The sequence below is a fragment of the Petromyzon marinus genome, chromosome 35 (assembly GCF_048934315.1).
Source record: "Petromyzon marinus isolate PM22_M1 ecotype Great Lakes invasive population chromosome 35, UKy_Petmar_22M1.pri1.0, whole genome shotgun sequence".
In the NCBI taxonomy this organism is placed as follows: domain Eukaryota; kingdom Metazoa; phylum Chordata; class Hyperoartia; order Petromyzontiformes; family Petromyzontidae; genus Petromyzon; species Petromyzon marinus.
The window spans coordinates 399,308-415,317 of NC_133701.1; the positions used below are offsets into that span (position 1 = coordinate 399,308).

Consider the following 16,010-nt stretch of genomic DNA (forward strand, 5'->3'; position numbering starts at 1 on the left):
ATCTCAGTACAAATTAAGTCCTGGCGCCCGAACACAGATATGCCATATTCCCAGACTGTCAGGACCAAACCCGGACAGGTGACAACCTTAACAGAGACACAGCCCAACACTCGTCCACAGCCATGCGTGAATCAATGCAGCCCAACACTCCTCCACAGCCATGCGTGAATCAGTGCAGCCCAACACTCCTCCACAGCCATGCGTGAATCAGTGCAGCCCAACACTCCTCCACAGCCATGCGTGAATCAATGCAGTCGGTGTCAGTCACAAAACAGTCACACAATATATTTGCATTTACAAAACAACCGTGTGTGAGTTTCTGTATACACCGAACTTGGGATGCACCGTCTTCCTTTGCTTCGCGTGGGCAACGCGGCACCTGCGAGAAATGTGGGCACAGCCAGGTATTTACTAAACTTGGCTACTGCTATTGGCTCCAGAAATGCCACAGAGTAAGGTTGTGAATACAACCCAGGCCCACGTGGATTGGAGCGCATCGGCATTCAAATAACTGCTGTATTGAAACTCATTTTATCCGTGGGGATGTAGGGACGCTATTGGTTGATTATAATCTTCCACATCATCTTTATCATCATCATCGCTTTGCCCAATAACTAACGCCAAAAAGTAAAAAAAAACGAGAAATGAGGGGCCGCTAGTGTGTGTGCATGTCTCTCATGAAATTTCCCACTTCCACATACGCACTCACCCGCTCTTGAACACACACAAAGATCCCCAGTATAGTCATAACAGACTGTTGGGGCAAGTGCTGTTAGCCGGCACGGCACACGTGGGGGTTGGTGGCCAGCACCACGCCCGGCCGCCTTTGTCTCCCTAGTGGCGATGTTTACACACTGCACCATGTACTCATTTGAGGCTGAGTCGACCTAGGGCAGGCCCAGGACCAGTTCAGATAATCGTCAATGGTGTTGGCCGTGAGCGGGAATCGAACCCGGGTCGCCAGGTTCATAGCGCAGCGCACACACGCACGCTCACACACGCACATACACGCCTCCCTAGGTCGATTTACAGACGACATGGGCAAGTTCTGTTGAGAGAGGAGCGATGCACAAGCGGGTGTGGGTATGGCCAACACCACACCTGGTGCATTTGTCTCCCCAGTGCTGATGTTCACACCCCATACCAGACACCAGGTGCACATTTAAGGCTGGATCGACCTTGCAGGGATTCAAAACTGGTTAGGATGTCGCTGAACACTGATGTTAGCCGTGTCTGGGAACACACATTTACCACAACAGCCTAACCCTGACCCTTCTCAAGTCTCGCACACACGCCCCTCACCCTCTGACCCTGCAACCGATTGCTTTGTAAAAGCTGTGCATTTGAGACGCGTGCGTGCGATTTGTCGCCATTATCCCCTTCTAAGGTTGCCGCATTTTCGACTTAGACCAAACCCGGTCATTGTTTCTCAACCAGGCCTAGGTCTATCAACACTGTTCTGTATACTGTGAGAACGTATAAACCAATCCCTGCCAAGTGAACACTATTGCCAATTCCGGTGCAGGTTGGCAACTCTCCTCTCATACAGAGGGGTCAAATACTTATTTCCCTCATTAAAATGCAAATCAATTTATAACATTTTTGACATGCGTTTTTCTGGATTTTTTTGTTGTTATTCTGTCTCTCACTATTCAAATAAACCTTCCATTAAAATTATAGACTGATCATTTCTTTGTCAGTGGGCAAACGTACAAAATCAGCAGGGGATCAAATACATTTTTCCCTCACTGTACATTCTAATGTATTTGCATTTATACGATGCTTAGTAAACGCCTCGGCAAATGTGAAGCAGATGGCGGGTAGTATTTATTGGTGCATACAGCTGCGCAGTATTAACCAGGGCGCCCTACTGGGCTCGAACTGCAGCCTCAACTGGGAGCGGCGAACGCCACCGCCACGCCGGTCACGCCGAGAACGCCGCAAACGACTCGCGCGTGTGCTGCTACAGCCGTGGCCGCGTGGGTCCTCACGGCTTTACTATGGACACCAACATTCCCAGCCATCCCGCATTACAACTGTACATGCACGACAGGCACCACCGCCACCACCGCACGTGTCCGCAGTGTACAGGGGTGCGATCCGCGGGGTATCGACTGCATTCCCGCTGACAATTCCGATGCGTCATTTTCGCACCACGCCAACGGGCTCGATGCGATTGTATGCTGCCTAGAGTTGTCACCTTGTCCGGGTTTTAATTGGCAGCAGTGTCCTGGTGGCAGGAATTGATGTGGGCCGAGATGACGATGACGCCTGTTACGCAGGAGAGGCTCCGTCTCGAGACTCGTTTTGTCAGCAGGGTCCTGCCACGTTTTCGTGGTAGGGGCGATGTGTAAGCCCAATTGAGGACATTGAATGCCATTTTACAGTTCGTTACCTCGGGTGCCGTTCTGACCTTAATAGGTGCTCGCTAACAACACTTGCTCCAACAGTCTGTTGAGGCTATAAGGGGGATCTTTGTCTTTGCGCTGGGCATCGGCCTCCGTGGGCATCACAACCACGTTTGGGTAAATGAATGAGCTAGACACGTGGTACTTGCACGTACGTCTGGAGAGGGGGGTTGCCTAATATTGTAACCGTTGCTCAATCCCCACTGTCATCTCCACCCTCAATGCCAACTGACCACCTCTGAGAACCTGTCTATCAATCTTCCAACATTTACAAAACAAACACTCCACTCATTGCAAAACCCAACCCTCCTCTTTCAGCTTCCTCTATCAAAACGAATACCACTGCTCCCCTCTCTCATCGTTGGGGAGACCAACACCCACACCAGCCAAATGTTATTTAATGCCTCCATTCAACTTCTTCTTTAACATCACCAATCTCTCACTTCACTGTGGCTTTTTTATATTCCCCGTCAACTTTACTTTGCCACCTGCAATACCACAAGTACACGTGATAACAGATTGCAGGATTATATTACTGCCACGATTTGTATACACCATTGTAGATTTCACACCACATTTTCAAACTTCCAAAGTAGAATTGTTCCCTACATCACTGCGTTCTACCGCTCATGGTCACTTTTACAAATTAGAATCCCATTGTGGTATTGTGCATTAATAATTTATTTACAGGGGTTTGCGAGGTATTCATATAAAGTAATGTAATGCCATCTTAGACGAAAATACATAATCCAAAGATTGTACTGTATTTTATGACAATAATTACTATTTTAATTTTATGTGGCGCTTTTCGTGCAATTTTATCTCAAGAAAGTGTAACTCGTAGAGTTCGCACGGAGGCGCTGGAAACTACAGTCAAGCAGGAAGGCAGCCAGACCTGGCGCCAATGCTTATCCAAGCTCTGTGGTCCTATATTGAGATGTTTGGTCAACTCCATTTATAAGTGTCTATACGTGGAACAATTACTTATTTACTTCCTTGGGAGATCTTTTGCCCCACGTAAACTGGACATCTGTGAAAAATATCTTCATAGCTCATCGGATTCCTCCAGTATAAATAAATATTCTGATTCTGAATTGGTCAAGCTTAAATCACTAACTGCCACCAATACAAAAAGCGGAATTCATGCTCGAACCTGAGAAGCCCGATGGAGAATTCCGCTTCTCGTTCCCACACCACAGTGCCGTAACAAATACTGAGAAACATCGGCCGTGGGTGCTTTCACAAGCCACAGCTGTGGCTCATGTCGAGTAAGTCAAACACAACTCTAGCGCGGTCATTCAATTCTCTTTTAAATGTGCATTCACACAAACAATAGGAAAACCAACAGATGGGCGGAATAAAGGCAGCGGTGTGCACAAGGTAAGCCTGTACAGATGACGACGAAGCCCTGGAAAATGCACCGTGCTGATACTGAGATCTTTCACAAACAATCTCATATACTGCCAACAGCACTGTAGCTCCATCTATCCATATGACAATAACACACCACACACAACACGCGCCGCCATGCCACGACACACAGTACATTACACGCCTATGACCAAATCACCGGGATCCTTCAGAGATCTGTCTGATCTCATCAGGTGCTGGAGCCTGGAGAGTGCTGGGATGGGTGGTCACCATAATGGTGTCATTACTTGGTGCGGGCGACTACTGCATGGAAAGCAGAGCACAAACATTTATGCTTGCATTGAACAGTACTATGCTACAACAATCACTAACGCGCACTGACCAGCACGGTGAAGCAAAGTTAAACAACTCCTCGCGACCCGAACTGTGTGGGGAGGCCCCCGTTCAGCAGTGGATTGGCACAAGGGCCATACACGCGCAAATATGACAATGGCACGTGATGTTTACCGGTAGAACCGTGGCAGGGTCTGTGTGCTGGAAATTCAATATGAATGCGAGCCAGCCGACAGGTCCCACTGCCTGTACTAACGGCGCGTGGATGAATAATTCAGCACGGGACACGCACTCGTGCACGCACCGGCCACACGAACTCACCTCAAAATGCTCACCGTCCATGTCGGGCTTCACGTAAATTCACTCAACGCAATCAAGGGTGTAAATGTCCGAATGCCGGAGACCGTGCCGCGAAAAGCTCAACACGAGCGGGGAAAGCGCCGCTCCTCTCACAAATGTCATGGCATTCTCGCAAAGCGCCCAGTGGGCTGCGACAGGTGGCCAGACAACAAGATGAGCTCATCACCTGGCAAATCCCTTCGTCTTTTACCAAAATTAGAGTGCTAATCCCAAACATATCAAAACCAATTGCTTTAATCTCCCTCTTGCTGATTAGAGCCTGGAGGTCAGGTGACCTCAGTGCCAGGACTTGGCATGTTGCTGGCCTCCGTCAAAGCCACCCTGAGTGGTTGTGTCCGTCTGGCCAGTTGTGTTAATCGCCGACTGTTACAGACAAATAACTAACTCGGATTCCTCCAGGATAAATACGTAAAGATTGTGATTTTGAACATTACTGCCTTGTATATCAGAGGCAGATTTAGAAACTTCACGAGGTGGGGTCGGTCCCGAAATCTGAAACTTCGTAAATAGGGCCCTACATGAGTCTAAAATAACATTGAATGTGCTTTCACTGCATGGAAATATCAACAACATTGCAATTTTCGGGATTCAAGGCCGGGTGGTAGGGGGTTTAACCCCTCGCCACCCCTTGGATCTACCACTGCTGCATGTCTACAAAAAACATGACAAAGATGTTTACTATGCAGACAACACAATGGCTATTCTAATACTGTAATCACCAGCTTGTCTTTTTAAAACACATCCTTAAATAACTAATTTAAAAAAATGTACCCAAAGGCTTTAGACAACGCTCAACAATCGTTGTCGGGTTTCAGATCCCACGTTTCTCCGTTGTAAGTGAACAATGCGCGGGACAGCGGTCGGTTTGTTAACACGGAGGGCACAAAAGACGACAGTGGCACTGTAATCCACACCTGGATGTCCCTGTGGACAGCAGAGCTGTTTTGTCAGCAGGTACACATTCACACCCGAGTACACAGGAATGTGTTGACACCGATGCTGGGGGCATGTCCAGCCACAGTCTAAGTACACACTGCAGGGTATTAAAGGCCATTAAGCCAGTCACGAGGGTGTAATGAGTATTGGTCAAATATAGATTGTTAAGCCGAAAATTAGTGCATTAAATCGCGTGTAAGAATCAATGTTTTTAGATTCGTGTATTTCAAATAATGGATTCATCCCACCACTAGTGGCCGTCATATTTAGCAGTAATGTTAAAGAATGTAATCGTGATCTCTGAATCATACAAATCGACAGAACCGCCCGAAGAGTGCAACGTTACACCCGCGCCGGTGACCGCGGCTACAGAGATGAAGCTCAAAGTGCTCGCCACGGATGGACAGTGTCACGTGTCAGCCTGTGGCCACAGGGGCAGCGCGAGCAGAGCGCCATTCAGCAGAGGGGGCAGCTGCGGACGAGCCGATACCGCAGCGCGCGCGCCTGCCCACAACAACGACGAAGGCCACCGCCGCTCGCCACGATGCGGTGGTGACATCACCACGGTGCTTGTGCCAGGCTGGGTGCAGCTTGAGGAGGCTCGTGAAGGACGCTGCTACTGGGTAATTGGGAGGCAGTCGCCCTCCAGCAACAACGGAGGGCAAGAGGAGCGACGCTCATAACAACGAGCGGAGCGCCGGGCGGATAAATCACAGCGAGTTGGCACAGTAGGGGTCACCGGTGGTGTATCTGCCAGTAATCTCAGTCAGTCGACCCATGGCACCTGGGTCTGCCCCGTGACCTCCTGCCAGCTGGCGATCGACACTTCACGTGGCCTCAACGTGCACACCAGTGACGTGCGGTGAGGTCAATGGCTGGGGAGGCACTGGCTAGTGTCAGAGCCAGATTCACACACGGATGGGGGCGTGGCCTCACGGAGGGGGCATGGCCTCACGCAGGGGGCGTGGCCTCAGTGAGGCAGATGTGATAGCTGCCTCCCCTGGTGCTTTTTCATTGCAGTTTCATGACGAGACCAGCGAGCCAAAATATCTTTATACACATACGTGAAATAAGTTACCTGGAGTATGGAAGGCGAGGACATGAAATGTAGGGGTCTACAAACATTACATTGGTGACACACAGAGAGATAGTAACAGGCACGCGCTTATTGCCCGCGCTCCATCCAGTTACTGAGGGGTTGCGCAATCAGAGGGGAGGCTGAGCTCGTCGCTGCCTCACCTCTCGTCCCTTCCTGTATTTGTAGCGGATCTCCGCAAATTTGGCGATTTTGACTCTAAAAATGATTGGAATCGTACAGAAATTACATTTATAACACAGATCAGTGGAAAAATCTTAATATATGTTTTTACTTCTCGTAACAGATATTTTCATTGGAGTGTGATAGGTGAGGCTCTGCCTCCCCTGCCGCCCTTGACCGCACGTCCCTGGTGCACATGGCCTGGCACAGGCGCCGAGGTGACGTTCCGCCACTTAGTGGCGAATGGCGGCTGTTGTTGTTGCACCATGAGGCCACATAAAGTGTCGAATGCTCGTAGGCCTCGGCAAGGTAAGGTAAAAACAACGAGCCTACCTTTACCCTACCTTTTATCTTACCACAATACAATCACTCTACCCTACCTTTTACCCTTTAGCAGGTAAGGTAAAAAGCAACGAGTCTACCTTTACCCTACCTTTTACCCTTACCCCATACAAATTACCCAATTACAGGGTAATCACTGTGGTACTCCACATGAAAACGGTTTATAACGGTTAATGCTTGGTAGAGCTCTTTATTAATATAGAATACTCTCAATGATTCCAATGTCACACGCTTGTTGTCGTATCCTCAACTATTGTAACTCAATTATAACCCACTTCCCAATGTCGCATCGACTGCAAACTTGGTATACTTATGTCATACTGATGACAATACTATATTCTAGCATAAAAAAAATTAAAAAATATTTTTAAACATAATTTTTTATGTTATGTTTCGGTTTGGGTCTAATGGTCCACGCTCAACTGACGTTGGCTGTATCACCACTGCCCCTTACGTCATGGCGAGCTTCGGGGACACTTCCTGGAGTCGTTGAGCTCTGCCATTACTAGTACGGTACATTTCATAAAAGCGTGTTTTACATTTAAAAAAAAAATACTTAGTAAATGGAGGCCACGGACGTCAAATGGAGGCCCTGAATCACGAGAATTGATTCTCTGGGTAGAAAGTGAATCGTTCCACCTCCACTGTGGGAGAGTGCCTGGAGGTCACCCTCTCCTCGTACGCATCGTTTGGCTTGCTGTGCTTGACCGGGATACTTTCCTCGTCTCCACACAGATGTTCATTGTCTCTTATCAACCAAGTTCAGTGCAGACCTCTCTTTGTGCGAACAGAGACGTCATCTTTCAACACATCTTGGATAGAACGGAACAGGGAACGATGGTGGTGTTTAACCTTCGCTCTCACATGTAAATCAATTCATTTTTACGTTGCCAGCAGAAGGCAGTGCATTAAAATCCACAGTTGTGTACTACGCTCCAGCTTCCGTGTTCAAGCCTTCACCAAGTCGAACTGACCAGTGAGGTGAAGTATGGCCAAATAACCCAGCAGCAAATAGACACAATGGACTGTACAGTCACGTGTGATTTTACCAATAACGAGAGCTCACATCAAACATTGCACTGGCACGGCAAAACATTCCCGCAAAATTTAGCACAACCCTTCTGTCACGTCACAACACTGAAATAACATTCCTCCCCATCTCACCACCACCTCACGCTATTCGCCGTGCATAAAGAAACACGTGACAGGTCACTCTCGCAAATGAGGCTCATCCTGGCCTCCTGAGTTCTCACCCAGTAACCCCCCCTCCAAAAAAAAACAAATAACACAACTTGAAATTAAACAAAATAAACTTGACCAAGAGTGTAAACGAGTCAGTTACACTTGTTGGCCTGGTATAACTATTCGGAGAAAATGTAAATAACAGTGCTTATATGTAGCCAAATGGCTCTGTGTGTTCCTCCGCATGCGGCACAGTGTGAATCTCTAATTAATTTTGTGGCCTTGGAGACAAATCCGAGGCTGCCAAGAGCGGTGCCCGCGGGCCAGGACTATTCTGGAAAACCGCGAGAATGAGGGCCCACGATGGATGTCTATTCATCCCAGCGCTGCCATATACCCGGGTTTGACCCAGAGAGTCCGGAAATTGGCATCTATATTCATCTATATTCATGTGACAGGAACTGATTTGTGCCCAGACCTGGTACCAGTATTGTGTTGAACTTTCCGACTAGATACTGCACAATTTGTATTGGCTGACTGAGGAATACCGATGGGATTGGTCTAAAATGGAACAGATGACAACCTAAATATATCCGGCTGAACGATTTAATGTGAAACCTGAAGGTTGTGATTTGATTCAAGAATTAGTTTTAACACCGTGGTGAATGGAGCAGCCGCCTCTAATGCCCGCAAGGCTCACGTGAAGCCATTTAAGTCAGCGCCACCGTCATGTGTGATGGGACGCGGGACCAGTGGCGCAGCACGGTTGGCATGGGTCCCTGTGTATGCAGCACGGTTGGCATGGGTCCCTGTGTATGCATGAAATGGACCCTCCTGTCCAATGTCTTCTCTTAGCCCAGCACTTGGGCCCCTGTGGCCCCTGCAGTCCCTCTGGCCGCGATGCAATTGCATCGCCTGTACACGTGAGACATCTTACTCCACAGCCTCCTCTCTTTTGCTGCCCTCTCTGTCCTCTAGACGCTCGCGTGTGTCCACTGTGTGAGTGATGTAAGGAGAATAATTCCCAATCTAAAGACACGAGATGCGGCGCACGCATCGTGTAGCTTACGGATCATTATTAATCGACGAATCGGTGCATTGCTATCCACCTCTACTGTATATGCATGGCTCAAAGGTTATGAATCATAAAATGTTGAACATATACACACCAAACACAGATGGAGGCTAATAGCGCCTGTGTGTTTGGCTTTGAAACCATAGCCATGCAAGTTCCGACTTGTTGGTTGTCACCAGCCTGGTGCAGCTCGACTGGCTACACGCTAGGAGTTACACTGACGGACCATTGGGCTAGCAGACAAGGTATGGTCTATGGTCCAACTTAGTGAGGTCTTTCTCCAGAAGCAGATCCAGAAACTTAGGAAAGGCGTGGGCCCGAGATGTGAAGCTATTTAAATAGGGCCATACTTTAATACAACAAAACAATATATTGTCTCTCAGAAATATCAAAACACTACCTTCTTTGCCTGTCCTAGGACGGAAGCTGTAATATTTACGAAAAAACTGAGCAGAGTATCATTGTATGTTGTGTCAATTTAATGGCAGTGAATCTTGCACAAAAGTATGTCAACTTCACTGCAGTTCACTGTAGCACTGCATTAATGGCAGTGAATCTGGCACAAAACAAAGTCATCAAACACTTCACTGCAGTTCACTGTAGCACTGTATATAACTGATCTTCAATTTGTTCTAATTCACTGCTCTGATACTTTATTCTCTTCTGCTTTCGGTCGCTGAGGTTGAAATTAATTGGAAATCGATACAATATCTGGAAAATAATCGAGAAATGTCTATTTTAGCATAATGTAGAAGCATAAATTAGATTGACCTCTTGTCTCAAGTCATGAAGAAATAAATAAAGACACCAAATAGACTTTTTTGCTGCGTAGAATTATTGTTTAGATTCGCTTTCAATAAAGAAACGTTTAAAGCGAATTTTCGATTTTTTTAAATTTCCGCTTGACCTTCTGCGTGAGTGTAAAAATCTACACGCTCATGAATATTAATGATGGAGGGTGCGGCATGTGGAGTGACGTCACGTGCGGGACACACAGACATTATTGGCTCATAAATATAAAAACATACCAATGTTCGAGGTCTACCCCCCCCCCCCTTCTCTTCTTGAATCCATCACTGTGTTTCGCCTCGCGTTTCTGCGTCAAATCTCGACTTAGAACTCTCGTGACTGCAGGAATTCATCTTCTTTGGGTCTTTCGATAAAGTCACGTAGATATGTTCAAAGAAAAATAACAACAAACTACGACGTTTCGATCGCAACACAAGCGTTTGTCATCAGGAAGACTCTTCCTGATGATCAGGAAGAGTCTTCTTGATGAAGGAAGACTGGTCTGCGTCAATTAACATCGAGTTGAGCTTCGACATTCGCTCCATCTGACCTGGCTGAAGAGGGACCGCTGCTTGCAAGGATATGGGGTTTCATCTTTTGGGCGCAAGGATGAGCGAGGGGATTTATGAGTGCCTCGTGCGTGAGGGGGTGCTTAGGGAATAGGTGTGGCATGCAACAAGGATAATACTACTACTACTCATTGTTTACACAGTAGAGCCTCGCGGAGTCTCAAGACTCTCCTTCAGCAGGGTGCAGCACTGGGATATATGGACAATGCAATGCATGAGTGGTTGGCACTGGAGAAGCCCATGTATCGAGGAGGTGACGCTCCTGCCCGCACCTTGCAACCCCGTGTCTGCAACACGTGGCCAGCTTGTATGGCGGCGATTTCCCATCTCATGATTCACCCCACAACCTCCACGGTGATTACATTATCTCAAATTCCATTATCACAAAGTTGGAATAGTAATTTGATACATCATTTTTGTCTCATCATATCGTTTTGCTATGTGTCGTTTGTAGTTTTGTTCGCACCATGACCCCCAATGTAACAGTGGCCATGTCATGTTCATGAATAACAATTGATTCTCACACGCGCGATAACTCGCATTACATCGACATATATATAAATTATTATTACTTGTGTCTCTGGTGCTTGTACTGTGTGAAAGTCACGTGTAAAAGCATTTGCTAAATAAATAAATTAACAAGCGCAATTCGATGGATGTAACGCAATGGAAGAATGTATTTTTAATGATTAATCAATGGATCCTTGCATGTCGACTGCACAGTGCTCAAGGCACCTGAGGTTGCCCAGTGTAGGTAGCTGTGCACGGCGGGTTCTGCAGGCCGACCCGCTGGGTTCAGCGGAAGGGGGGGCCGAGCCAACCCCCAAACAATTCCTTGTTGGTGGTTGGCTCGGCCTATCATTCCCTTGGGGTCGATGAAAATCAATACCACTTTGGGAGGAAGTCAACAGTCATGAGCACCAATGGATAGACTCGCTGTCGCAAGAGGAATGTGGAATTTCCACCACTGAATCAAGGCTGTAAAACAGGAGATGAGCACCAATGCTTCAATGTTCATTTGAGCAGGACACGATTTTGACTATCCCAGCAGCTTAACCCTAACCTAAAACCTATTCCGTATCCTGGAGTAATTGGTGAAAATTTCCACTGTGCACATGGGCCCCATAGATGTGCACAAACATGGCTCTCATCTTCAGCAACAGGGAACACCCCACTCCCAAACACAAGGCATAGATACGGATTAGAAACAGCATTCGCAATAACCTCGTACGGAACTTCACTTGCGAACTGGATTGAGATATGCCATAAAAATGCAGTTGCTATGCAGGCCTCTGTGCTTGGTGATGCACAAACACAAAGGTAACCACGAGGAGGTCTCCTCTTGCCTGGCTGCGTGAGGCCACCGCATGTGGCCACTCATTGTGCTGCACATTGCGGCGTGGCCAATGGGCCGTGCGGGCCCGTCACTTGATACGTAAACGCACAATTCCCGGCTCTTGCCAACCAAGGACTCTACATTAATTTCACTTGGACACATTTTTATAATTACGTCCTTACCATGTGCTATGGTAATCATAATGGTGGTATCATCGTAACAGGGCGATTATTTGTGAATTAATGTACGAATTAAATATATAAATTTTTTTAAACCCGCATGGAATGTGCTTATGATGCTAGCGACCACATGTTGGGAAAAGGCACTAGTTGTATTATTAGTACTGTACACGACAATCCCCAACATTTAACAATGATGTAATGTTTCTCATTTCGCCGAGTCGCTCACGTCAACCACAGGGATCAAACCGTTGCCTGCAGTGCGGAGTTCGTGAGCGGGCATTGCGTGCGTTGCAGCACTGTACTGATTGTTTTGGCAAGTTGGTTGGTGAGGTCATTATTTCACTTGTGAGTTTGTGGTGAGTTGGATTGTGAATTGGTGAGTTTGATAATTTTGTAAGTTTGCCGGCGAGTTGTTGAGCTTGATGATACGTTGGTGAGTTTGCTGGTGAGTTTGCTGGTAATTTTGAGTTGATGGTGAGTTTGCTCGTGACTTGGCGAGTATGCTGGTGAGTCGGTGTGACGATTGCGCTGTATTTTCATACCGTGTTTGGTCATCTCTGAGCCTCTGAGTGTGCCGAGTTGGCCGCTTCCTCGGCTGCTCCAGGTGAGTGACGAACTCACGGCGAGGTATCTCCAGGGAGCTGTCTCATCAACTCAGTCACCACCACCACCACGAGTGATTGTAATGGGCACGGCCCTACTGCATGCACCTCCATTGAAACACTGGAACAGCCGTGTGCTGTAGTCACCCAATAGTGGCCGCGCAGTGTGCCGTGTTCCAGCCATCAGTGCCCAAGTGCCCGTGCCCGGGGTCGTTGGCCCGGCAACGATTTGTATGAAATACAGTGTAGTGCCATTGACATGGTAAACATTGCACACGCCGATTGTAAACGTGATGATGCTGGCGACTGTGAATTATTCACCACGCTACACGGTCAGCACTATTACAGGTTTTAATTTGAATGAAAAATGCATGGTATTAATCTTGCATTGAGTGCCTTGCACTGTGAGTGCGTTGAGAAAACCTCCGACCCAAGTGGTTGAAGGGCGACACGAGGTACGACAGATAGAGCTTGGGACTAGACGAGGTTTGTCAAAATCAGTTTTGGTAGAGATGTCTAGCAACAAACACAACACTTTTTACCATTAATTCCATATTGCAAACAAAAAAGTTTGGCTGGCTGGGGTCCAAAGGACGCGCGCTCGTTTAGCAGGGAAAGGAATGGAGCTGCTGCGGCATTGCCACGGGTCGCACGCTGCAATGCAAAAGTCGCCAGTGCGATTGCAGCTCCAGGCAGAATTCACACACACGGCCGTCATTCTCCCGAAACGAGGCGGAGTAAGGGGAATGAACTCCGCGTCGATCTTGAGTTTCAGAGCCCGTGAGTGCGTGTTTGTGGCGTGTGTGAAGCTGGGCCACACAGCACACTGAGCCGGCCTCCACAGACCTGGACTACAGGCGGGGTGCGGCACTCGCCATGCTCACTCCGCCTGCCTCGCTTGCCAAACGCCTGGCGACCACAGCGCCGCTCGCTCACCTGTGTTGTGTGCCCACATACTGTACTTGGCTTTGGAATGTGAGCGCCGGTGAATTTATTGATTTTGCATATTGTGTGAAATCTGACTCCTTTGTCTCCAGCCTACTGAAGACAACGCAACATTTCAATGATCACAGTGGTTACTAAAGCACCTGCATGTTCATTAGGGGGTAAAATTAACCAATTAACCGATTACATGATTGATTATTTAAGCTCATGCTACACAAATGTTATCGCGTGTGAGAATCTATATTTTTGGATTCATGAATGCATTTGTGGAGCCACAACCGCGGAGCGACTCCGCAAGCACCGCGATTGTCCACTCGCCCCCACCCCGAGCACACGCACATACTCAGCACTTGCACCCACGTCGTGTCCTGGCGGGGGGTGGCCTGGCACTTCGGGTTTTAATCCGAAGGGCCCCTAGAAGGAAAGTCCCACGGTTTCCCAGTGCCAGGAAATTGGCCGGCCCTCGCAGGGCAGGTGACATTGCGATGCCCCTAAAATTGGTTTGAAATTGTATGGGCGCAGAAAGACAAGGTTCCCTGGGCCAACCGCAATGAGTTACGACATTGGGGGGGGGGGGGGGGGACAGAGGGTGGAATACTGAGCAAGAAAAGCGCAGCGCCCGTCCAGACAATGGGCAACGAGGGACGATGGGTGGCTGCTGCGGACTCCAGCAAGGACGCGCTAACAGGGGGGGGGGGGTAGCCACAGGTAGGCGCACGATTGCCCGCGCGGTGCAATGCCACTCTGGGCCTTTGAAGTTTAGAGAATAAAACGAGTAACCCAGGACGATTTTAGGTCTCTTGTCTTCAATTTCCGGGCCGCCAAGACCCACTCCCTGCCGTCCTGCCTCCTCGGGCCGCTCGCAGCATCCGTGTTTTGAGCGATTGGGTTCGTAGGCGGAGTTAGGCTAGGATCTTCTCGCAAAATATTCCCCCCCAGGTAGTATGTGCGTAGTTAATAAACTTTAGTACAGAGTATCGGTGCAGTGTGATTTATGTGCGTGTGTGGAACCTCGACGTGGTGTTGGTAAGATACATGCACAGGTATCTGTGCAGGTACCTGCACAGATACCTGCACGGATACATGCACAGGTACCTGTGCAGGTATCTGTGCTTAGGATGCGCAGCAAGACTGGCACAGCGAGTGTTTAACGGCCGACAAAAGCAACTGAGCAATATTGGACAGAGATTAACTTTAAAAATAATAAATAGGTATAAGAGGCAGGAGCAGTGTCTGTGTTGGTGTACGGGTCAGTGCTAGACTTGAACTAAACTAAAAAATGAACGTCTCTACTTTAGGTGTAGCCGTATGCAGAGGAGTCTGCGGGTGTATGCAGATGAACCTTAAAAAGTGTCGTGGTAGGACTGAGTGCGTCAACTTGGAAGTTTTGAATCAAGTTGTCTTGTATACAGGGGGCGTTTGCGATGGGCAGGGAAGGATACCGAACGGACGAGGAGTGTGACGGTGGGCTACTCCCGTCAGAGCAGACACCGCAGGTTGAGTGTCGACTCTGCAGCGGTTACAGGATCTGGCAGAACAAAATGAAGTGATTTTGAGATGCAGTGGCATCTACAGCATCATTGATCGTGATGATATCTGCGATTTGTCGAGAGCAAGATGAGATGCAACTGTGATTAAATCAGCTCACGCGCAGGCGCTGGAGGTGGATTGTTACCGCACAGGAGCACGTGAGCTGGCGATGGCTTGTTGGGGAAACATTCAGCCAGCAGTAGATTGACCATGGCTGAGTATGATGATGACGATGTATGAGAAGTGAAATTTGCAGGACCCACGCGAAGCACTTTTAAGCAATGCCACGCATGAGTGGACTGCCATCGTGTGGTGAGACCGCGTAAGGGGTGGGTTCGGGTTCCAGTGTTCAAACCGGAGAGGGGCATGGATCATCATTCCACATTCTCATGGCCGGGGCTGTTCTGTCTCCATTGGGCGACTATTTTTATATCCACACAGAGAAGGAATTTCACTTTTGTATTCACTTCGTAGACCCTGGAGGGATTGCGGGCCAAGTCAACCCCGAACCAAGATCTCAACCACTGCAGTGATTCAAGGAAGTGAGAGGGACGCTGATGAAGGAGGGGGAGGAGGAATGGGTGCGGGAGATGCTCAACTCTCGTTTCCCGGGAGCTCGGCCTCTCACTCCGCTTCCCCGCTCTCTCACCCACCATCTCGCTCTCCGTGGTGGCACCTGTTCGCTTAAAATATTACATTTGTATTGAGGTGGGCGCATGGCTCAGCGGTCAGAGCGCTAAGCTGACATTGCAAATCAGATTCGGAGTTTGAATCTGGGTTTCAGCTAGCTGC

At 48.4% G+C, this 16,010-nt stretch overlaps 1 protein-coding gene across 2 annotated transcripts in view; it reads right to left on the bottom strand.

The window, feature by feature from the left end:
* Nucleotides 1-12,921, bottom strand: part of LOC116948784 (uncharacterized) — a 37,493-nt gene extending 24,572 nt beyond the window's left edge. The window contains exon 1 of one of the 2 annotated variants that reach the window (XM_032965871.2): nt 12,684-12,921. Coding sequence is in view for 1 of the 2 variants with exons in the window: in XM_032965870.2 (XP_032821761.2) it covers nt 4,434-4,454 (21 nt within the window). In the remaining variant the exon portion in view is untranslated. Of the gene's footprint in view, nt 1-4,433; nt 4,599-12,683 lie in introns of those variants that run through there. The other variant, XM_032965870.2, reaches the window with a different exon arrangement.
* Nucleotides 12,922-16,010: the final 3,089 nt, after the last annotated feature.